General features: G+C 39.9%; 2 protein-coding genes across 5 annotated transcripts; one reads left to right on the forward strand and one right to left on the reverse strand.

Moving 5' to 3' along the window:
- The first annotated feature begins 16,141 nt into the window (after positions 1 to 16,141).
- On the forward strand, positions 16,142 to 17,990 carry LOC129718297 (protein stunted). Of its 4 annotated transcripts, none has more exons than XM_055668937.1 (5): positions 16,142 to 16,235; positions 16,296 to 16,359; positions 16,486 to 16,616; positions 16,704 to 16,740; positions 16,990 to 17,990. In XM_055668937.1, exons 1-4 carry the CDS (start codon positions 16,160 to 16,162, stop codon positions 16,712 to 16,714), a joined length of 282 nt encoding a protein of 93 aa, XP_055524912.1. In that variant the 5' UTR covers positions 16,142 to 16,159; the 3' UTR covers positions 16,715 to 16,740; positions 16,990 to 17,990. The 4 variants fall into 4 exon arrangements, with proteins under 4 accessions (XP_055524912.1, XP_055524913.1, XP_055524910.1 ...); XM_055668938.1 differs by having other exon boundaries at positions 16,143 to 16,235; positions 17,906 to 17,990; XM_055668935.1 differs by lacking the exon at positions 16,704 to 16,740 and having other exon boundaries at positions 16,143 to 16,235; positions 17,906 to 17,990.
- On the reverse strand, positions 17,975 to 21,406 carry LOC129718295 (diphosphomevalonate decarboxylase). The gene is made up of 6 exons (XM_055668933.1): positions 21,034 to 21,406; positions 20,421 to 20,491; positions 20,232 to 20,346; positions 20,041 to 20,172; positions 18,552 to 18,877; positions 17,975 to 18,496 (listed from the first exon to the last, which is right to left on the reverse strand). The coding sequence occupies exons 1-6, from the start codon at positions 21,086 to 21,088 to the stop codon at positions 18,074 to 18,076; spliced, it is 1,122 nt and encodes a 373-aa protein (XP_055524908.1). The 5' UTR covers positions 21,089 to 21,406; the 3' UTR covers positions 17,975 to 18,073.
- Positions 21,407 to 25,340: the final 3,934 nt, after the last annotated feature.

Below are 25,340 nucleotides of genomic sequence, written 5' to 3' on the forward strand. Positions count from 1 at the left end.
CTCCGCACATCCGCCGCCAGATACTTGAGCTGGGTTTCATACCTCATCTTCTTCAAGACTTCTGAGAACTTGGACCCATCCGTCTTGAGTATGAGGGCATCCACCCTACTTCGCACCTTCTTGGCCTTTGGTTCTCTGGCCGTTCCGCCATCTTGGCGCGTCGCACTTTCCCGACGCTTTCTACTTTCTACGGTAGTCCAAGGGTTGCCCGTAGCCTCCTCCTCGGCCGGTTTCCCAGTGAACCTTGAACCGGTTTTGTGCTTTCCCGTGGGAGTAGCACGACCAACCGTTTTTTGGTGTCCCCGGGGGCCGCTTCCCCCGGGACTGCATCGTTCGCTTAGCGACCTGCCCCGTAGAGCAAACAACCACGAACTAGGGGGCGTCTATCTGCACCTCTTTGGATGCAGTCGCCCTCTTGGCCCTGGCCGCTTTTTCGGCCACCTTCACTCGAGCTACGAGTTCTTCGTACTCTTTCCTGTCTCTGCATCTGGTCGCCAGCGGTATTCCGCCTATTCGCCGAGAACTCGATTATGGCCTCGAGTTGTTCGGACAACGCCGGCACTCTTGGCCACGTGTCCATGCACCTTTCGACGACCTTGACTAGCAAGGGACCGTCTACCGAGATGTCTGGTGTAGATACGGACGGATTCGCCGTTTTTCTACCTCCAGGCTTCGCCGCATCTGCCTCCGCCTTCTTCTGCGGAGACCGCTGAATGCCACCTCGTGCGAAGGGATTTGGTACTCCCTCCGCATCCGTCTCTTTCAAGGTCGTGGCTAGGGTAAGCAGTCATAGCGCTTTATGGGCAACTATGACTCCACCGACCGGCGCAAGTCAGGAACAACCATCTGATCCTACTCCTGCCTGATTCCCACCAGACAATGGATTTGGAACGTACTGAAAGGCCTGCCAGGTTTTATGGAACGGAGACCCCTCGCCGTTTCAAGCCGTTGTCACACGACTTTACTAAGGGAGCTCGATGCATGTACCATTACAAAATCCAACTCATATCCGTTCACTACGCTTCCAGTTGCTATAATTGGGCAACTATGACTCCACCGACCGGCGCAAGTCAGGAACAATTTCTGATCCTACTCCTGCCTGATTCCCACCAGACAATGGATTTGGAACGTACTGAAAGGCCTGCCAGGTTTTATGGAACGGAGACCCCTCGCCGTTTCAAGCCGTTGTCACACGACTTTACTAAGGGAGCTCGATGCATGAACCATTACAAAATCCAACTCATATCCGTTCACTACGCTTCCAGTTGCCATAATTGGGAACTTACTGGTCCAATGGGCGGGTTAGTGCTTTTGGGTGATGGGAGTGGCTCTATTTGCTCCGTCAGAGGTGCTTTCGGGTACTTGTGGCTTTTGCGAGGAGTCAACTGTCCCTGGTTCGACCCTCCTCACCCCCAGGCGACCTCCCGCTGCTAGTCCGGGACTGTTAGGTACTGTCAGTGGTCACACCTGTATTGTGTGCCCTCGACGGTCGCCACATGTCGACCCGCGATGGCATGCAGCTCTGCCGTAACAATCGGTATAGACCTTAGGCGGGGGGCCTAGCGTAGTTGGTAACGTCTCCGCCAACCACGCTGGTGGTCTGGGTTCGAATCCCAACGCCGACATAGGTGTCGATGGTTGTGAGACGGCGTGATCCACTCACAACCAACCTAACTGGTCTAGATTTAATTCTAGCCGACACCGGGAGATTTTCTGAGGCGAAAAATCTCTAGGGTCACGCCTTCCATCGCATGAGGAAGTAAAGCCGTTGGCGCCGGTCCGTTAATCAACGGGTCGTAAGTTAGGGTCTTGGGTGGAGTCGCCTCCCTGGGCGTCGGTGATTGGCACAACAACAGTGGCGGAACTAGACCGACGGAAAATAAGCGAGAATAAAAAAAAATCGGTATAGACCTAGGCAAACGAAAAAGGACAACGATTGAAAACTTGGCATTTGGAATGTTGGGACTCTATTCGAACCGGTACGTGCGGGCGTCTTGACCAGGGAGCTACGGAAGATAAAATTGGAGGTAGCAGCCATACAAGAGGTGCGTTGGCCTAATACTAAAGAACGTGAATTCCGGGCGGTCGATCCGACCGCGGGCACTTTCTTCAAGTATCACATCTACTACAGTGGCGGCGATAGAGCGGAACGGGGCGTCGGTTTCGTACTACTTGGAAACCAAGTGAAGCGTGTTATTAGGTGGAGGCCTATTAATGACCGTCTATGCGTATTGAGGACCGAGGGCAGATTCTTCAGTTACAGCCTTATCAACGTGTACGCGCCGGCAAACGATAAAACCGATAACGTAAAGGAGTAGTTCTATGAGCTCCTTGAGAAAACGTAGTGCCCATGACACGATAAAGATCGTCATCGGAGATACGAACGCACAAGTCGGACGAGAGGATTTCTTTCGTCCCGTTATTGGTAGGAAAAGCCTTCACTCTACCACCAACGACAACGGCTTGAGGTTAGTAAACTTCGCCGCGGCCAGAGGAATGGCCATCTGTAGTACCCATTTTGCACGTCTGAACATCTGGAAGTACACCAGGAGACACCCCAATGGAGGCCTGCTGATCGACGGCCGGCACTTTTCAGACGTCATAGATGTGCGGTCCTCTCGAGGGCCGAACATCGACTCGGATCACTATTTCGAGATAGGCGAGATTCGCGCCCAGTTGTCCAACGTATTTAAATCGAGATCGGCGAGGAAAATACGTCTGGACATCCGGAGGTTATCAGCGGAAGGAGTTGCTGCAGAGTATACTCGGAAAGTTGATAGACGGATCGGTGAACCAGTTGGAGTGAACCTGAACGCGCAGTGGAAGCACATCCATGATGCGGTCAGCGAAACAGCGCGAGAAGTGATAGGCATGACAACGGGAACCATGCGTAGTGGGTGATTCAATGCTGAGTGTCTACACAGCAAACAAATTGGTTCATATAACTCGCGCTCAACTCTGTTAAGTGAACTTTTATTTGGTAAAAAATGACCATATAAGATGCATGAAATTCGTCCATGTGTACAAATCTGGAGGCCATATACGTACATTGTAAAAAAAAATTGGTTGCGATTTTGTATAACTTCGCAGACTATTTTGAATGGCTTCATTTGCAACTTTAAATTGCATTTTATACAACTTAAAGGAATGACGCAGTTTACAATTTTATTTGACACGTTAAATTGTTCATATATAACCTAATATTGCATTTTATAGGATATTAATTTTATACGATATAAACAAATTCAATGTTGCATCTTATATAATTTCAACTTGATATGCACATTTGAGTGACTTAGAATTAACGTTCTTATACGACTTCTGGTTTGCTGGGTAGAGGTTTAGAGAAGAACTGAGCCTACGCCAACACATTAGTAGCAGCTAATCGTGTGACGCGTCAGATGCGGGAGAAATACCCGAGGCCAGAGCTGCCGAAAAGAGGCATCACCGCCGTACGAAACGTGAGCACTACGATCGCGTCCTTGCAGAGGCGGAGAATTGCTTCACCAGCCACGACACGAGGGGCTTCTATAGAACAATAAATGGAATCAGGAACCGGACACTGCCAGTACCTGCCATGTGTAATAACAGGTAGGGGTACCTGATTACCGATGAATCGCAGGTGGCCAAGCGTTGGAAGCAACATTTTGAAGTGGTGTTGAACGGTGAGGAAGGTAGGAGAGTCGTCGAGGGAAACAGGATAGAAATTGGGGAGGACGGACAAGCTGTGGACCCACCAACATTAGACAAGGTGAAGAATGCATACAAAGAGCTAACAAACCACAAATGCGCTGGGAAGGACGGCTTACTGGCGGAACTTTTCAAAGTCGGGAGTGAGCGGCTGTGTAGTGCAAATTACCAGATTATCCTAAGGGTATGGTCTGAGAAACAACTACCTACGGACTGGTTGGAAGGACTCATATGCCCTATCTACAAGAAGGGAAATAGACTCGCTTGTAGTAAATATCGAGGCATAACCCTCCTCAATTCCGGTTACAAAATTTTGTCCCGTATCCTGTTCCAGCGACTGACGCCGTTGCAGGAAGCCTTTGTTGGAGAATACCAATGCGGTTTTCGAGTGGGGCGATCTACAACGGACCAGATGTTCCCCTTGCGACAGATCAACAAGTTTCGAGAACACAACTTGCAGACACATCATCTGTTTATTGACTTTGAAGCGGCGTACGATACAGTGAAGTGAAACAGTGAAGTGAAACGCAACGAGCTGTGGCAAATAATGCTTTCCAACAAAACTAATTCGGAAGGTGCAATACGAAGGGCAGGTGTGCAGAGGAGCGGCACCATCATCACGAAGTCTCACATGCTTCTAGGCTTCGCGGACGACATTGATATAATTGGTGTTACCCGCAGAGCTGTTGAGGAGGCCTTACGGCTTTCAAAAGGGAAGCTGCGAGAATTAGACTTACCATAAACTCCAGTCATGCCGGAGGATCGTCGTGACAGAACAGTCCCACGCTGGTACCAAGACGTTAATCAGCCGCCCCTAACATGGGGAACAGACACTGTTTTGAGTTGCACCATCTTGGTGAACAGATGCTTTGGTTGGCGAAACGTTTCCTCTGCCACCGAGATGTTGTTAACGCGCCAATAATAGCGTCCCGCCTTCTCACTCAGCTATTGTCGAATGGCAACTTTGCCCAGGATACACCAACCAGTTGTGTCCAAGTTTCAGCTGGCAGTCAATTGTGATCGTATGACTCGTGAAGGTGTTAAATAGAAACTTGTGAGCTAAGTTTGACGTTTCTTCCATGTTGTCGCCATTTGAATACGTTACATCAGTGAAACTCAAATTTCAGTTATCTCTGAGTTCGCTCTCTCTTGGTACCTGATTATTCGAACAATTCTAACACTGGTACGCAACGAAAATTAATTTGAAGAATGCCGTCTGTATATAACATTTTTGAAATCGATTGTTTTGAAGTAGAATACTTCTCTCAGGAAGTTCGGCTACATAGGGATGTGAAATGAAAATCTAAAACCGAAAAAAGTGAAAAATATGTCCAATTTCAAATGCTAATAAATCGGTTAGTATTCGATGGATTTCCTTCGTTCTTGCAGCAATAGATTGGAAAATCTTTTAAGATTCTTCCAAAATGAAGATAATTGTAATTTTATTATTCAAACTATTGTACTATTGAAAATAGTTAAGCCTTGTCAAAACGGAAAATTAGACTTCTGATTGGTCGTTATAAGATTGCTTCCCAAGCACGGTCGACATAATCATATACCTTGCAGTTTAAAATATGCTATTTGGCCTATATAAGAGCCTGTATCAGCCGAAGCCTCTCATAAAAGTTCTAGAAAGCAACAACAGTAGTCGTCCTCCCTTAGCAGCAGCACTAGCAGTGCAGTGGATACCAGCGATAGTGGATAGCGGCCACAGCTGTTGCATAGCAATGAATAGCGCACCAGTTGCAGCGGATCTCAGCATCGATAGCAGCTAGGCCAGCTGATGAAGGGGCAGCGGATACCAATGGTAGCGTATAGCGGCTACAACTGTGGCATGGCTATGGATAGCGTAGTAGTTGCAGCGGGTATATCTGACCATGAAGCATTTATGCAATAGTTGAATGAAAGTTGCAATTGCAGCAATCACCCTTTTTCAAGGCTACTAAATGTATTTGGAAGAGCATAATGAATGGTTATTGTTAAACTGCAACTGAGGTTCGATGCTGCTGAAAATGCACAGCAGTATGATGTTTATTACGATTTGTTGATACTGTGCTTAACAAGCGGTATATACGAAACGAATCTGATTTAGAAATGACTGACACGCAAGCAGCCGGGTTATCTTTCTTGTAAAAGTATTCTACTTCAACCTTGCGGTCGTGGCTTTGCACACAACCCTCCTGTGATTTTTATTTATTATATAACACTAGCTGATACCCGGCCCGGCCCTGCGCCTCTTAGGTTTTGACGGTAATCACTTATCATTTAAATGTGCCGTAATTTCAAACTCGTCTCAATTTTTACCGAATTCATCGTTAAGCACTGTTGATACCGAGATCAGCGAAAACATTACTGATATCTCGGCACGAATTTTGCTCATTGCCAAGTTTCGGCAACACAGCACACAGATGTTTACAAGCTGGAATTCGGAAAAAAATGTAGGACAGATTCGTGCGAACTGGCAGTAGTGTAGTTGTAAAAGTCATCATATGCATACTGAGATTCTCGTCATAAAATTACATCTGTATAACACTGGTTACTCGAAAATTCTCGGCAAAATAGATTCATACGAGATAGTTGCCGAGCACTCGGCTGTCCAAATCTCGGCAAGAATGATACCGAGATTCAGCAATTTTTAAAAGTTTTGTTTTACAAATAAGGGATATCCATCTATATTGATAACTACTTCAATCCTATTTTGATAAGTACTGTTATGTGGAGATGCAAGTCGTTATACCGGAAGTAGCCACTTCAGATATCAAAATGATCTGTGGTCGATTTTTAGCTTCTGACTTTGCTTCCATCCCAGGCGGTCTCGAGGTACGATACTGGCCTAACAAGCCAGTCGTCGTAGGTTCGAGTCTCGGCTCGGGAAGTACCGTTAGTGTCAGTAGGATCGTATCGCTAGCCCTGCAATTTCCTGTGCACTAAACAGTTGGCTGCGAAGTCTGCGTATAAATAAACAGAAGGTCGAGTTCCGAATCGTAATGTAGCACCAAGGCTTTACTTTGCTTTGCATCATCCCGACTGTGGGAATACCCATATTGAGTGATATTGGTTAGTTTCTGGAAGCCGGGAGTTGAGTTTTAAAATGGCTAGATTTGATCTCCAGTCTCCGGGTATCATCTCGATTCTGGAATAAATATTTTGAGCTGTTTCACATAACCGGAAGTTATACCTTCGGATTTGAAATGGCGTAAGAGGACAATTTTTGCCTAATGTGCATCATCTTGATTACGCAACAATCGACATAGGGTGGTATTCAGTAATATTAGCCTATATTCTGGGAATCCCCATTATGGCAACTTTAGTTAATTTTCCGGACTACGTGAAACATTCTGATTCCTGAAATACCCATATTAGTTCGTTCGCCATTCTAAAGTTGAATATCTCGAAAACGAAAGGACCAATATCAATAAGATGAATTGTGTTACGGAGTTTTGTGTTGACTCATAAGAAGCGAGGAAAAGATAAAAACTGCAAAAGATTTAGCTAGTCTGTTTCGTTAGGAATATTGTTCATGCAGAATAAAACCTAAGCGATGAGTCGCTCGTCTGACAAGGATTTTCCAGTGAATTTCGTAATATTATTCAAATATGTCAATTTAATCATAGAAGACTAAAACTGCATTGTGATGTGCGTGAAATTTATCACCCGTTCCATAGAAGACAAATTAAATATCTGTAGTATTTTTGAGAAGCAAAGCTTTAATAGCCAAGACAACACATCATGTGTGCCGTAATGTGATTGTAAAATGATGACATCGCGAGAAATCTTTGCGTCGTTGGTCTAACCAGCGAATTGCAGAATAGTGCACCAGCGGCAATAAAATCATTTTTTGTAGTTGTAAAAATTTCTTAAGATTATTATGCCCCGTACTCCCTTACCATTGATCACCTTTTTTCACTGCACGTAGAGGTCGAGAGCATTCATATAGGCTAACGCAACCTGGTAAAAAGAGTAGGACATTCCAGCGATGAAAACCTCAGTGATGGAACTTAGCATGGACGAAAACCTCAGTAATGAAAATTAGCATGGACGAAAACCTCCGAGATATCTTATAACACTAATGACTACAGACATAGATTTTCTAGGAAAGAGTTTTGTTAGGACTTGGTTTAAGACAGTAATTTTTATTATTCTATAATTTTTGTTAGATTAAATACCAACTTTATAAGATGGTTCGACGCCTGGCAGGAGTTCTCACATAACCAAGAGCATTTTTAGATTACTTTTTTAAGTGTAGCGGAACAAAAAGAGACATATTCAAAATTCTATAGCTCGGCTCAGATCCTGCTTTCAAACCTAATATTTGACATGGTGATGGGCCAGGGTATGCAGAACATATCTGGGGTGGTACCGTTGGTGTGCTTTTTCATGTTTCATATAAAAATTTTTGAATTACTTTATCAAGTATGGCGGTACAAAATGAAACATATTGAAAATTCAATAGCTCGGCTCAGACCCTGCTTTCAAACCTAATATTTGACATGGTGATGGGCCAGGGTATGCAGAACATATCTGGGGTGGTACCGTTGGTGTGCTTTTTCATGTTTCATATAAAAATTTTTGAATTACTTTATCAAGTATGGCGGTACAAAATGAGACATATTGAAAACTCAATAGCTCGGCTCAGACCCTGCTTTCAAACCGAATATTTGACATGGTGATGGGCCAGGGTATGCAGAACATATCTGGGGTGGTACCGTTGGTGTGCTTTTTCATGTTTCATATAAAAATTTTTGAATTACTTTATCAAGTATGGCGGTACAAAATGAGACATATTGAAAATTCAATAGCTCGGCTCAGACCCTGCTTTCAAACCTAATATTTGACATGGTGATGGGCCAGGGTATGCAGAACATATCTGGGGTGGTGCCGTTGATGTGCTTTTCGTGTTTCATATAAAAATTTTTGAATTACTTTATCAAGTATGGCGGTACAAAATGAGACATATTCAAAATTCAATAGCTCGGCTCAGACCCTGCATTCAAACCTAATATTTGTTATGGTGATGGACCAGGGTATGCAGAACATATCTGGGGTGCCGCCGTTGATGTGCTTTTTCATGTTTCATATAAAAAATTTTGAATTATTTTATCAAGTATGGCGGTACAAAATGAGACATATCCAAAATTCAATAGCTCGGCTCAAACCCTGCTTTCAAACCTAATATTTGACATGGTGATGGGCCAGGGTATGCAAAACATATCTGGGGTGGTACCGTTGGTGTGCTTTTTCATGTTTCATATAAAAATTTTTGAATTACTTTATCAAGTATGGCGGTACAAAATGAGACATATTGAAAATTCAATAGCTCGGCTCAGACCCTGCTTTCAAACCTAATATTTGACATGGTGATGGGCCAGGGTATGCAGAACATATCTGGGGTAGTGCCGTTGATGTGCTTTTTCATGTTTCATATAAAAATTTTTGAATTACTTTATCAAGTATGGCGGTACAAAATGAGACATATTGAAAATTCAATAGCTCGGCTCAGACCCTGCTTTCAAACCTAATATTTGACATGGTGATGGGCCAGGGTATGCAGAACATATCTGGGGTAGTGCCGTTGATGTGCTTTTTCGTGTTTCATATAAAAATTTTTGAATTACTATATCAAGCATGACGGTACAAAATGAGACATATTCAAAATTCAATAGCTCGGCTCAGACCCTGCTTTCAAACCGAATATTTGACATGGTGATGGGCCAGGGTATGCAGAACATATCTGGGGTGGTACCGTTGGTGTGCTTTTTCATGTTTCATATAAAAATTTTTGAATTACTTTATCAAGTATGGCGGTACAAAATGAGACATATTGAAAATTCAATAGCTCGGCTCAGACCCTGCTTTCAAACCGAATATTTGACATGGTGATGGGCCAGGGTATGCAAAACATATCTGGGGTGGTACCGTTGGTGTGCTTTTTCATGTTTCATATAAAAATTTTTGAATTACTTTATCAAGTATGGCGGTACAAAATGAGACATATTCAAAATTCAATAGCTCGGCTCAGACCCTGCTTTCAAACCTAATATTTGACATGGTGATGGGCCAGGGTATGCAGAACATATCTGGGGTGGTGCCGTTGATGTGCTTTTTCGTGTTTCATATAAAAATTTTTGAATTACTTTATCAAGTATGGCGGTACAAAATGAGACATATTCAAAATTCAATAGCTCGGCTCAGACCCTGCTTTCAAACCTAATATTTGACATGGTGATGGGCCAGGGTATGCAGAACATATCTGGGGTAGTGCCGTTGATGTGCTTTTTCATGTTTCATATAAAAAATTTTGAATTACTTTATCAAGTATGACGGTACAAAATGAGACATATTCAAAATTCAATAGCTCGGCTCAGACCCTGCTTTCAAACCTAATATTTGACATGGTGATGGGCCAGGGTATGCAGAACATATCTGGGGTGGTGCCGTTGATGTGCTTTTTCGTGTTTCATATAAAAATTTTTGAATTATTTTATCAAGTATGGCGGTACAAAATGAGACATATTCAAAATTCAATAGCTCGGCTCAGATCCTGCTTTCAAACCTAATATTTGACATGGTGATGGGCCAGGGTATGCAGAATATATCTGGGGTGGTGCCGTTGGTGTGTTTTTTCATGTTTCATATAAAAATTTTTGAATTATTTTATCAAGTATGGCGGTACAAAATGAGACATATTGAAAATTCAATAGCTCGGCTCAGACCCTGCTTTCAAACCTAATATTTGACATGGTGATGGGCCAGGGTATGCAAAACATATCTGGGGTGGTACCGTTGGTGTGCTTTTTCATGTTTCATATAAAAATTTTTGAATTACTTTATCAAGTATGACGGTACAAAATGAGACATATTGAAAATTCAATAGCTCGGCTCAGACCCTGCTTTCAAACCTAATTTTTGACATGGTGATGGGCCAGGGTATGCAAAACATATCTGGGGTGGTGCCGTTGATGTGCTTTTTCATGTTTCATATAAAAATTTTTGAATTACTTTATCAAGTATGGCGGTACAAAATGAGACATATTGAAAATTCAATAGCTCGGCTCAGACCCTGCTTTCAAACCGAATATTTGACATGGTGATGGGCCAGGGTATGCAGAACATATCTGGGGTGGTACCGTTGGTGTGCTTTTTCATGTTTCATATAAAAATTTTTGAATTACTTTATCAAGTATGGCGGTACAAAATGAGACATATTCAAAATTCAATAGCTCGGCTCAGACCCTGCTTTCAAACCTAATATTTGACATGGTGATGGGCCAGGGTATGCAGAACATATCTGGGGTGGTGCCGTTGATGTGCTTTTTCGTGTTTCATATAAAAATTTTTGAATTACTTTATCAAGTATGGCGGTACAAAATGAGACATATTCAAAATTCAATAGCTCGGCTCAGACCCTGCTTTCAAACCTAATATTTGACATGGTGATGGGCCAGGGTATGCAGAACATATCTGGGGTGGTGCCGTTGATGTGCTTTTTCATGTTTCATATAAAAATTTTTGAATTATTTTATCAAGTATGGCGGTACAAAATGAGACATATTCAAAATTCAATAGCTCGGCTCAGACCCTACTTTCAAACCTAATATTTGACATGGTGATGGGCCAGGGTATGCAAAACATATCTGGGGTGGTATTGTTGGTGTGCTTTTTCATGTTTCATATAAAAAATTTTGAATTACTTTATCAAGTATGGCGGTACAAAATGAGACATATTCAAAATTCAATAGCTCGGCTCAGACCCTGCTTTCAAACCTAATATTTGACATGGTGATGGGCCAGGGTATGCAAAACATATCTGGGGTGGTGCCGTTGATGTGCTGTTTCGTGTTTCATATAAAAATTTTTGAATTACTTTATCAAGTATGGCGGTACAAAATGAGACATATTGAAAATTCAATAGCTCGGCTCAGACCCTGCTTTTAAACCTAATATTTGACATGGTGATGGGCCAGGGTATGCAGAACATATCTGGGGTGGTGCCGTTGATGTGCTTTTTCATGTTTCATATAAAAATTTTTGAATTACTTTATCAAGTATGGCGCTACAAAATGTGACATATTCAAAATTCAATAGCTCGGCTCAGACCCTGCTTTCAAACCTTATATTTGACATGGTGATGGGCCAGGGTATGCAGAACATATCTGGGGTACTGCCGTTGATGTGCTTTTTCATGTTTCATATAAAAATTTTTGAATTACTTCTTTAAGAATGGTGGTTCAAAATGAGTCATTACTCACATTAGGAGGCCCTACGTTGAGTTTTATTGCCCCTTGGCATCGCGGCGGACAATTAGGGCCCTGGTACGAGGTTCGTGCTTTCTTATTACATCGCAGCATAACGCCGATTTTTACTAGACTATAGTGTACCCGTATTATTTCTAAATTTATTTACAACGGGCAGCCTAACGGCTTTAACGCAGCACGCAAGTCGGCTAAAGCTTATTTTGTTGGTAATATAATTTTAATTTTTGATCGCAAAAAATCACAAGGGTTGTATGCAAAGCCTTGACCGCAAGGTTGACGTAGAACTTGTGTTTGTTGTATAACTTATATTGAATATTTTTAAAATTTTGTGCAAAAGAGGAGTTGAAGTGCTACCGAATTTAAGTTTGCACATACAACGCTGAACAGGGAACACTGTACAGCGCGAACAAGTTTCAACAGTCAAAGTGCATGCAGGTAAAAATAACATTTTACTTTTAGTTCCAGCGCAAAACGAGAAAGTATTAAACCTTAAAAAAGGCATTTTTTGATAACGCAGTTGAAAGCTGTTTTTACATTGAAAATTTGACGGCCCATATACTTTGAAAGCCAGCATTCCAAAACGTTTGTGTGTTGTCAAAATACGGCAACTTTCCATTAGAGGAAGTGCGGCTAATGTACCTACTACTGATGCTGATCGCTACTGCACTAATGCAGCATTAACTAGAGGAAGTGCCGCTGCACCAGCTGGTCCAAATGTCGCTGCTGATACAACTACGCTGTTGATGCTATCCGCTGCCAAAGCTGCTGCTGTTAAGTAAGGATTGTAGTCGCTGTCTAGAACTAATATGAGCAGTTTCGGCTGAAACAGGCTCTTCACACTTAAAATAAAACACCGAATTCGGTAAAATTTTACCGGAATCTCAACAGCTGAACGTTCGGTGAAATCTTCGGTGTTTCCGGAAATTACCGAACAGTTTGTGAAACCACCAACCGAGTGGTCGGTAATTTTCGCAGCTTTTTGGTAATGTTCCAAACCGAGCAGCCAGTAAAATTTACCGAAAGAAACTTTAAAAATGAACAAAAATACCGAACGCACCTGTAAAAAATACCGGTGGCAGAAAAGTCGGTTATAAATGAGCCTGCCGGTACCGTCTAAAATCAAACTAAATTAACCAGATTACTTACGAAAAAAGTTAGCGACTCGTACATCCATTAACACTTTCCAAATTATAAATATCCTATGTTTACACAGAACAACAATTAAAACAAATCAGCAGCACCAGTAAAAAATATTCGCGTCTTGCACGGTTGCACGTATGAGAAAAATGGCCACCACATTCACAATTTGGCATTTTTACAGGTTGTTCGGTAAAAAGTTATACAAATTTCGGTAAATGTAAAATTAAGCAAATATTTCGGTAACAGTTAACAGAATTATGGTAAAACCTACAGATCTTACAGAACAGTCGTTAATTTTATGCTTTTTTGCAGGAATACCGGTATTATCACACTTTACCGATTATTATTGTAAAAAAAATTACCGAACGACTTTTTTTGGATTAAGTGTGTTGTATAGGCCAAATAGTACATTCCGAATTACTAGGTCAAAAACTCTGTCGTCCGTGCTTGGGAAAGCAATCATATGACGGCCAATCAGTTTCGACGAGGATTGACCATTTTCAATAATATAGATGTTTTTATATAAGACTAGACAATTGTTAAGGATTGATTATGCCAAAACCTAATTATTGTACAGATAATAAAAGCTGTTCGAGTGTTGTGCTTATTACTGAAGGAAAAGATAATTCAGTACGTTCTGAGACATGGAGATAAAGTCAAATTTATAACTATTCCAAATTTGAAGATGTAAATTATTTAAGAAAAGATATTAACTCTTGAATCAGGTATTTAATTTCATCCTGAAAAAAACAATTTGCTGTCAAACTCATTACCGGATAAGATGTCGATCTTTTCTTGATGCCGATTGACACTCAAAACTAGACGGCTTTCCAGAACGTTGGTGTGTGAACGCCAGCTTTCCAGAACGTTGGTGTGTTGTCAAAATGAGGCAACTTTCCATTGGATGCATTTCTAGTGCCCGCTATCGCACAGACAGCATTTCACTAAAGAAAGTGCCGCTTCATCAGCTGGCCCTGTTAATATTGATGCTGAGACCCGCTGCAACCGCTGCGCTATCCGTTGCCATGTCACAGCTGTGGCCGCTATCCGCTGCAGTGCTGCTAAGGAAGGACTGCTGTTGTCGCTGTCTATAACTATTATGAGCGGCCTCGGCTGAAACAGGCTCTTAAAAGGCCAGATAGCACATTTAAAATTACTAGGTCTATAATTCTGTCGACCGTGCTTGGGAACCAATCAGAGGTCGAATTTTGCGTTTTGACAATAATGCGTGCCGACTAATGTACCTACTACTGATGCTGTTCGCTACTGCACAAATGCAGCTTCAACTAGAGGAAGTGCCGCTGCACCAGCTGGTCCAAATATTGCTGCTGATACAACTACTGCTGCTGATGCTATGGCATCGATACTACACCGCGAGAAATGAGCACCGGTATCGATACTTTCTAAACGACGCTTTTTAAAAAAAGATGCAGGTCTGATACCGATACTATCGAAGCATCGATAATCGATACTCCTTCAACCGATACTCCGATACCTGCTATGAACATTGAATACCGCGATACCAAAGTATCGATACGTCTGTCAGTATCGCCCATCTTTACCAAATAGTACGTTCCGAATTACTAGGTCTATAAATCTGTCGACTGTGCTTGGGAAGCAATCATATTGACGACCAATCGGATCAATCGAATTTTGCGCTTCAACAAGGATTGACCATTTGGTTTGATAATTTTTGGGGTTTAATTATGCGATAACTTAATTTTAATGCAGTTAATAAAAGCTGTTCGGGTGTTGTGTTTATTACTAAAGGAAAAGATAATTTAGTTCGTTCTGAGACATGGAGATGAAATCAAGTTTATAACTGTTCCAACATTTCAAAGTGCAAATTAATTCAATAGAAAATATTAACTCTTCAATTTGGTATTTATTTCATCCTGAAAAGAAAATTTTTCTGTTCAACTCAATATCGGATAAAATGTCGATCACTTCTTTGCGTTAATACTGACAGTGCGAATAAAGTATTCCTTGTAAGAGAATAACACTGTGAAATGCTGTTTTAACACTCAAAACTAGACGGCTCATGTATTTTGAACGCCAGCCTTCCAGAACGTTGGTGTGTTGTCAAAATGAGGCAACTTTTCATTGGATACATTTATTAGTGCCCGCTATCTTACAGAGACAGCATTTCAATACAGGAAGTGCCCCACTGCATCAGCTGGCCCTGCTACTATCGATGCTGATATTCTCGCTGCAACTGCTGCCGCTATCCGTTGCCGCAGCTATGGCCGCTATAGGCTTGGCTCCGCAGCAACCGCCACTATCCGATGCACTGCTACTGCTGCTGCTGCTAAGGAAGGACTGCTGTTGTCGCTGTCTAGAATTATGATGAGCGACTTCGGCTGAAACAGTTTAAAATTTTAAATTACTAGGTCTATAATTCTGTCGACTGTGCTTGGGAAGTAATCATATAATGACCAATCAAAGGCCGGCTTGACAATTTTCAATAGTACAATAGTTTGAATGATAAAATTACAATTTTCTGCATTTGGGAAGAATCTTAGATTTTCCAGTCTATTGCTGCAAGAACAAGAAACTCCATCAAAAACTAACCGATTAATAAGCCTTTGAAGTTGGACATATTTTTCATTTTTTCCGGGTTTTAGATTTTCATTTTACCTCCCTATGTAGCCGAACTTCCTGACAGACGTAGTTCTACGTCAAAATGTTTTGTCGGGACGAGCAAATAGAACCTAATTGTTAACCAAGGCACACCAACTGGCTTAGCTTGATTCCCGAGACACTCACAGCGACGAGGCAGTTCTCTGTGCTGTGCGGTTAGTGTGACATATTGATTTTTTTTAGTTTGAGTCACAAAATACTTACAAAAAACATCTTTGGCAAAGCATTCGAATTTAAATTAATTATATGTGTTTTATTAGTTTTTAGACAACGGAAATTTTATTATTTTCTACATAGACTTGAAATTAAAATATGTGTGGTTTTTTGGATTTCTACCAGACGTCGCTTTTCGCGTAAATAAATGATGGTTCGTGTATCGGCTTATCGCTTGAATCGGCTTTTTGTGCTTGAATCGGCGTTTTGTGCGTAGCTTGATGGAAACTCGATTGAGCTGTCATAATTGTCATTTGACATTTCCTGACCAGACCAGAGAGCGATTTAGGTTTTGGGGTAAGCTCAATTGATTTATAGTGTTAAAGTAAGTCTTTACTTAAAAAGTTTTTCTAATAGTTTTACAAACAGGTTCACCAAAAGAGTTACCGAAAATGTCTGCCTGGAGAGCTGCAGGTTTAAAGTAAGAATTGTTTAATGTTTGAGCGTTACATCTCATTACGTTTATATCCTTACGTAATCTATTTGAAATCCAACTCGTATACTTTTTTCGGCCAAACAAATTTATTCTTTTTCTTAATTATATCAGCTACATCAACTACTCAAACATTGCTGCCAAGCTAGTTCGTCAGGCATTGAAACCAGACCTACGAGCACAAGCGACACGACGAGATGATTCGCACATCAAGTTCACCAAATGGGTCAACGGAAAACCGGAAAGTGAGTAACTGATAGTAGTATCGCGATTCTTTGTGGAATCGCACCACAAGTTTCTCAACATATGAATTGTATACATTCGTTTTACAGCTGAGAAATAGAAATAATACCAAGTTAAAAGATAAATGTAAGTTTAAACAATTTGAGTTTTGAAAGCAAATTGTTACACATTAACAAACTTCCTGTGGATTTCTAAATTTGGAATAACCTAACCTGTTTTGGATAAATTTCTTTGTGCTATAATATTAAATACCTGCCATTACGTTACTTGTGTTTGTGCATGTTGAAACGAAATCGACACCCAAGTTTATTGAAAAATAATAAGTAACAACAGTTCCTTTTTTTCCTTGGGTTTTGCTATTGTGACCTTTTTTAGATCTATTGTAGCGATTGTAGCACTCCCCGGTTTTTTATTACCTGATCAGAAATATGTATTATGTGCCGTATAAACTGCACTACCTTATTAGGACAAGATATATAACAACAGTTCCTCTTATATCAAGGTAAATTCGCGATTCTCACATTTAGATAGTGACTCTAATCATTAAATAACCGTAAAAAGTAGGTATGTATTCACTCAGATGACTGAGAATAAGATGATTGTGAGAATAGACTCGATTTTCAATTAGTTTTTGTGCTACTCAAGTTATGACTGGATTGGCACGTAGCGCAAAATAACTTTAGTAGCACAAGAAGTTTGAAAGATAGAAAATGAAATGCAAAAAAAAACATATAATATTTAATTAGCCTACATTGTCTTGTTCAATTACACTATTCACTCTCTCCGTAGGAGATACGTGCCGCGTAAAAAGCGACTTTAGCGTACACACTGGCAATTACATAACATTCCTACTGACTTATTTCAAACGTTCGTTTGTCTAGCAAAAGCCTCTGAACGTTTAAAACAAGTACAATATTATCTTCACTATGAATTTAAGTTGCAATTTTCGTCCATCTATGTCAAGAGTGCTGTTATAATTCAGATAAATAGATTGTGTTGTTTGCAATGGCTAATAATTTACAACAACTACATGCCATGCATGCCCATTACCCATTTTCAACATAAACAATTGATTACTGTTTTTTTTTTCCAATTACTAATTTAACATATGAATATGAATAACGCGCTTCAGTCTAAAAATGCATTGTTTGATTTTTGACATTATTTTGCTGTGATATAATTGAGAGCCTTCAAAGGCGATTGAAGCATAAACATTGTTCTCGTTTACTATGTGATTCGTATATCATTCAATACAAAAGCAATAGAGCTAAATTTATTTTTATATTTTCAGAACTGGTCGAGAACTGAACATGGATGTCATCAGGGTCATTCGTAAAAGTAAGGAATAAAACCAAAATAATAATTTAACAAAAATATTACGGTATCTTTTCTAGTTACTACTGTAGAATTAATCCGAAATTAGTCCATCCCAATAAAAGAAAATATATTTTTTCTTGCACTATTCAATGCGTTTTGGACCTTCGCCTACTTTAGTGTAGATGATATATTTCAACAAGTTTTGCCCATTAGAAACGAAATATTGATCCACTTGTGGTAACGCTATTTTACCGATCGATATTCCCTTAATATAATCTGGACTGCTCCATATGTCGTTAGGAAATACATGATTTATTGTTGCTAGAACGTCATTGACATCGTTTTCCAATAAATAAAGACATGCATTTGGACCAGCATCAAAAGTATAAGCCACTCTTATTCCGCCCTTTCGTTCATTAAATTGATGTACCATGTTGACGATCGCGTGAGAAACATCATTCATGTAAACGCATGGGGGATAGGTATCTAGGCATACGGCATGGAACTGATTACTATCCTGCATAGTAATTTTTCCAAAATTCTCAAAATTTTTTTCGTAGAGAGCCTGCAAAGTTGAATGCACTTAGTTTAAGTTGCAGTTTCAGGTACTGTTTTTATACCTTAATTAAATCCTTGGTATGTTGAGGAACACACGTTTCCACTCGATATTTCAGTAGCTTAGATGTTTTTACACTAGTTGACATTCCGCCGGTCGAACTAGTCTTCTTACGTGAATCATTAACCACTAAAATAAGAATGCGCATTTCTGGCCAAAAAGTGTGATCGGCCAGTTGAACAGCAATGGAATCGCTTCCATCGGGCAAAGTTCCTTTTTGCCACTGTACAAAACCTGAGTACAAACTACGGCATGCCGAACCACTACCCTGACGAGCGATTGATGAGATTTCGTCTTTTTCTATTCCATACAAGCAAGAGATGGCGTAAACTGCAAAGAAAGATTGAAATAAAACAATTTTGGTTCTATACACTTTCAAATCAATGTCTTATCGATTCGAGTATTTGTTTAACCCTCTAGTGCCCAATGCCGCCATTTGGCGGGCTTCAGTCGAAGTTCCGAAAAACTTCAATGAATACTTAAAAAGTGTCTATAATGGTTTATAGTGATTTTACCGAAGTCCGTTTAGAAATTAATTTGGGCACTAGAGGGTTAACCCTTCAACGGGCCGAACAGGGGGGATCTATCTATCAAACATCGTGTAACCAACATATTCAGCAACGTGGCGTTTGTTTTGGGTTTTGTTCTTTTTGGTCATGAAATTGATCGATGTGAAATATTATAGAATTGGAACGTTTTTTATCAAAACGCGAGAAACCGCGGAAAACTTTCATGAATGTGTTGTGTAGTGATATTTTCCCCCCATTATTGTTCATAGTTACAAACATCATGGACCAAAAAACGTCATGGACGAGAGTTGATCTGCGATAACGCACACATATATGGAATTTGACAGCAGTGAATCCCCTCTGGGGCCGAAGCTAAAAAAATGTCATTAAATTTTACTGTTTACTTCTGATCATAGCTCGTAATTATGAAGCAGAAAAAACGCAAGTTGTTGGTGGCAATATAGTTGCCACTGCCTTATAAAGGGTTAAAGTTTCATTTAGCCACTGTTCGGGTTTGGTAAATCTTCAAACGATAAGAAAGATTTTTAATTTTATACAACTTTAGAGCATTGATTTTAAAACTGCATGATTTTAAAAGTATTTTAAAATTTATACCGATGTTTGTTAACTAATTATTTTTGCGGTTCACATAGGTATTCACATGGGCAAATTTGCTATTTCTTTAGTCAACTAGTGACTAGAATCGTTCTGGTGAAGTGATAAATAAATAAAAACCGAGCTTATAAAGTAGATAATGGTGATTTAATCCATTACCAAAAAAAAAATCCTCTGCATTCTAATAAAACAAAGAGACATGTGTTATTGGTATACAAATACTCCATGGTAATCAATAGTGATAATGCTGTTGGTTAGATCAGTTGGAAAATGCTCAAATTTGCACTTTTAGATCAACACACAATATACTGCGTAAACCATTTTAATAATGTAGCTAAATTTTCCAGTTTAGTAACAAAACTTTCATACCTAAACATGCATATCCCGAAGCACTTGATGCTAAGCCAGCAGCAGTTGGAAAATTGTTTTCAGTGTTCACGTGAATTTTCCAGTTCAAGATTTCCGGGTTGCATCGGTTTGCTGTTTCACCGCGTTTCCTCACTAGAAGTTATGTCTTATAAATAACTTAATAACATGCATACTCTTATCGATAAACTTACATTCTTCAAGACATCGCAACAGACGAGGGTTACTAAATGATTCCTCCTTACCGTTGAGCAGAATTTTATTCTCTACGAAGCTTTCACTAGTAGTGACTGTTGTTTTTGTACAAAGCTGGAAATATTTGCATTATAATGAATTCGCATATCCCTTGTTGAATGCTCTTTTGGTCTCTTCTATTCACTTACATGATCTGTAGATAAGGTAGCACTAACGGAATCGTTAAGTGGCAAAATAAGATCTTCTTCGCGCTTGCCCCCTGAAAACAATAGATGCGTTACGACTAATAATATTCCATTAAAAAACATTTCACATCACAATGATTACTTGAAAATATTTACTTTTTTTTTTATTCTCGTTTATTTTCCGTCGGTTTAGTTCCGCCACTGTTGTGGCCAATCACCGACGCCCAGGGAGGCGACTCCACACCCAGGATCCTAACTCACGACCCGTTTATTAACGGACCGGCGCCAACGGCTTTACTTCCTCATGCGATGGAAGGCGTGATCCCAGAGATTTTTCGCCTCAGAAAATCTCCCGGTGTCGGCTAGGATTGAATCTAGACCAGTTGGGTTGGTTGTGAGTGGATCACGCCACCTCACAACCATCGACACCTATGTCGGCGGTGGGATTCGAACCCAGGCGTCGAGCGTGGTTGACGGAGACGTTACCAACCACACTAGGCCCCCGCTCAAAAAAAAATATTTACTTGTTGGGAAGAAAAATATTCACTTGGTAGTAAGAAACCGTAATACATAGTTATTGTTCCACTGCCGTAAAAAAAATAATTATATTACTTACAATATTTTATCACCGCTATGTTAACTGGTGCAATACACGTTACAGAATGCATCATTTATGTTATTTCAAAAATCGACGTGGCCAAAAATTATGATGGATCAGGACCTAACACTGATGCAGGTGTTGTCGCAGATCAAAGCGTTAACTGTTATGTGTGCTTTCACCTGTTGATTGAAAACTATGTACCTACTGATGATGAATGCCTCTTTAACAAACTAAAGCTGCATAGTTACTAATTTAAGAAAATTTGTAAAGTACAAAAAAATCAGTTTGAATTGTTAAACAAACTGTATACGAACGATTCTTGTGTTATCAATTCAACCAATCGGTTCGACATCCAATATTTGCAGCACAACATATTATACTCGCTACATTGTTTATGTAGTGGTAGAAAAAGCAAAAAAAAAGTTACGAAGGCTTTCAGATTGAATGGGGAAAAAATCATAACCCACATAGATGCGTTTGTGTTTGTGAGGCAGCTAAAGATGCGATGACATCTAAACAGGTACGGAAAACGGTTTAAAGGGCCTTTCACGAGCAACATGTCAAAAGGTTGTAAGTAATATTCACTACATTTCGAGAAAATAAACATTGAAAATTGGCATGATAGAATCAAATCCTATTTCAAAACTTTTCATTCTTTTAATGAATATATTATTAAAAATCAACACGAATGAGTTGCAAAACTGATGCGCTTCGACAGAACTGAGTATTTCTCAGTTTTTAGCTGTTAATTTAAGGAAAATGTTACTTACGACCTTTTATTTCCAGTCAGGCATATTCGACATAGATTATACGTTCTTTTGATAGCTAGGTGAACAGATACGACGTTTTAAAAAAAAAACTAGATCGCAGAGAACCGTGCAGGACCGTCAACACATCAAAGTGGAAAGCACTGATTTATGGGCTCCAAATTGTTCTACAGTATCAAGCAGGTAATTGGGTTGTTTAGCTGTATCAGTTTTTAGATTATTTGAAAGATCTGCATTTTCTAATTAAAACGTGATTTAAAAAAACTTTCTATCGTTGTCCTTCGCTTTTTAAATCACGATTTAAAACTGCTAGAAATTGCTACAATGACAGTTCGCCCATATACCAACTGTCATTGTAGCGATTTAGAGCGAATTTTTATTCTTCATTTAAAAATCGAAGGATAATGATATGAAGTTTTTAAAAATCACGTTTTGCTCAAAAAATTACACTCTTTCAGATGATATATGAAAATCGGAAATCCGTGTATAGCTAAACAACCCAATTCAACAAATTGTCAGGTTTTAGATTTTGTCGCTCCGTAAGCGATATCTTTACAATTGAATAATTTAGTGTCGCTTAGAAGCGAGAGAAAAATATAAGATCGCACAGCAAGAGGCCGTAAGACACGATCGAGCTGACTAGGAGCATGCTAGATTCGCGCGAGACCACTAGAATAGAGTAAGGAACGTGAAAACGGTTTCACGCTTAGAGTGTGTATTTTAAAAGTTTTGTTTAGTTAGGACTTTAGGATAAGCCACTCCCATGTGAAGGGACCAAGGCGCATTAGAAGTTTACTTTCTCTTTCTATCGTTAGGACTTAATGAAAAATGAACAACATTTGTAAGTCGATTGGTTTTGTCTCCGCTTGGCGCATTGCATTTCAAATTTATATGGAGATTTGTATGGAAAAACCAACTTTTTCGATTTTTCCATTCTAAAGAGCCATAGGTTTCATGACTTCAAATGGTAGGTTTTTTGATGCCCAACAACTTGGCCGAAGACACTAAAGAGCTAGGGTGTTTCAAAAAAATACTAGAGCTGTTCAAAGTTGAATATGTCGAAATTTATGTTGCAAATCATTTTTTCTGCCAACACTGTCAGTTTACCGGCGTCAGTCAGATTTCCATCAGAAGTAACCTCTGAAACACGTTGTAGATTCAACCTACGCCAAGAATATTGACATAAATTTGTTTGTTTGATCCAGCTGACTGTATAAACTCGTCACGACAGGTTACTTCTGATGGGAATTCTACTGGCGCCGGTACATTGGTGATGTTGGCAGAAAACAAGATTTTCTGCATTTAAATCGACATACTCAACTTTGAACAGCTATAGCTCTTGGGGACATTCTAGCTCTTCAGTGCCCTCTGCAAAGTTGTTAGGCATCAAAGTACTATTCTTTGCATAATGAAGTGCATTATTAGATCATTATTGAGCTCTCTAGAAAGGTAAATGCAAAAAAGTAGGTTTTCCCATATAAATTTTCATACAAATTTGAAATGCAATGCGCCAAGCGGAGACAAAACCAATCGATTTCCAGTAAGTTTAGGGTTGTTTGGGGCCCCAAAAGGAACCAAAAAAACTTGGTGCTGGAAAATCGATCATTTTTCCCCACCCTATTCCCCATAGTAGAGGGTGAAAATGAACCGAGGAATCTAGTGCTGTACGCTGCTTTATTTTAACTCTAATTTGAATAGGATCTACTCAGTTTGGTATTCTTATGCAAAATGTCAAAAAGCGAGTTATCGGGTACTAGATAATTGAGTAACATTCACCCAAATTTTCATAATTACCATGTTTACTCAGTTTTGAGTTATTATCCATGATGTTTACTCACCCCTGAGTATATGTATATGTCAAAAGTTTTCAACAGCGATATTATCTGTTTCCGAAGAACAATTGGTGTCGCTTTCTATTCGTTTGCTAGCAGTAAGTATTTGATCTTTCATCAAATCAATAATTTCCTAATCAATTACATTACAAACAACATGTAACAATATTCCATAACAATTTCAGCCCAACATCATTATTGCAGAGGATTTGAAAACATAAAAAACATCTCTTCAAAACGAACAACCGCATGTTGTGTGTCCTGCGATGCCGTTTTAAGTCGGGCTTTTATTCGTGATAATGAACGGAAACATTTGTATCGATGTACAGTGCCCAATACATGCAATCGATACAATTTAAATCCTTCGCAGTGTTTGGTGACGGTTGATGACGGTTTTTCTGGTGTGCGTACTTTACAAAACTATGAGCCACAGTTCACGGGCAACTGTGAACCGGTTGGTTGCCGCATTATATAAAGACACGTAAATGATTTAAAACTTTTATAATGTTTCGATGAAAAATAAATCTATGATTTTGATTGTTCTGAATTTATTTTATATATTGAGTCAGATTTACAAAAACCAGAAATCATCAAATTTCCAAATTTAGGCAAACTGGGTAACTTGTACTCATTTTCGTTAATTCCTGGTTTGCATTAACAGAGTAGATTCTAATCAGTTTTTGACGTATGACGCCCTTACTCAGAAGTGAGTAACCGTAAAAGTACTCAAATTAGGGTACCTCCACTTTTTTCAAAAATGGGTCATCTAACTCACTTTAGAGTAACAAATAATGAGCGTGCCTCTTTAATAGATAAGCGCGTCCAAAATTGGTGTCGCAACGTTTTTTCAAGCATTTCAACACAACGAGCTCGCTTCTTGCCGAAAAATGCGCACGCGTTTAACTCTGGAAAAATGTTAACAGATAAATCACAGACAGACGTCCAAGCAAGAACAACATTGATTAAAAATTCTGTGTAAGTTTTCAGAGAAAACTGCGTTATAAATCACTTACAATACAATACACTACAATACATTTTTTTTCGCTGGTGTACGAGGCTGGCGTCACTGGTAGCGCTATCTGGTTACGAATTGCTACTACAAAAAACTTTACACAAGTTTGGAACTCAGCTTGGACGTCTGTCTGCGGATAAATGATTAAATACAAACATCTCCCATATCCCAAACAACTTTCATTTAAATCGAAAGATTTGTTTTAAGAACTTTCCACGAACACTAGTATGAGCCTGCTGAGTTCGTTCGGTCATCTCTCAACATTTATCGTGATGATGGGCGAACGGCTCGAGAGCTGTTCATATGAACCGGTTCTTAAAAAAGAGCGAAAGAACGAACGGCTCACGAAAAAGAACCACGGTTCTTTGAGCGCATCAAAACTGTTAGGTTCGCGCGAACCGGAAGTTTACCGAGACAACACGAACTGCCAACGCTCGTGAATCATTGTGAACCATGAGCCGTTCATATGAGTCGGTTCAGAACCGTGAGTGAGCGGTTCAGAGCCGCTCTTGCAAAAGAGCCGTTTCGCCCACCCCTAAGCACGATGACGTTTGCTTAAATTTTGTTTGCTGTACGCTCCCCTGGGCTCGATGCACGTGCGTTTGTTTATAAAATTAACCAATCACAGCGTTTGTTGTTACTTCGTCTGATCAGCTGATTTTGACAATTTTGTTCGGCGTTGCCATTATCGATTTTTCAAGTTTCATCGAT

Source organism: Wyeomyia smithii, chromosome 1 (assembly GCF_029784165.1).
Source record: "Wyeomyia smithii strain HCP4-BCI-WySm-NY-G18 chromosome 1, ASM2978416v1, whole genome shotgun sequence".
NCBI classification, from domain to species: domain Eukaryota; kingdom Metazoa; phylum Arthropoda; class Insecta; order Diptera; family Culicidae; genus Wyeomyia; species Wyeomyia smithii.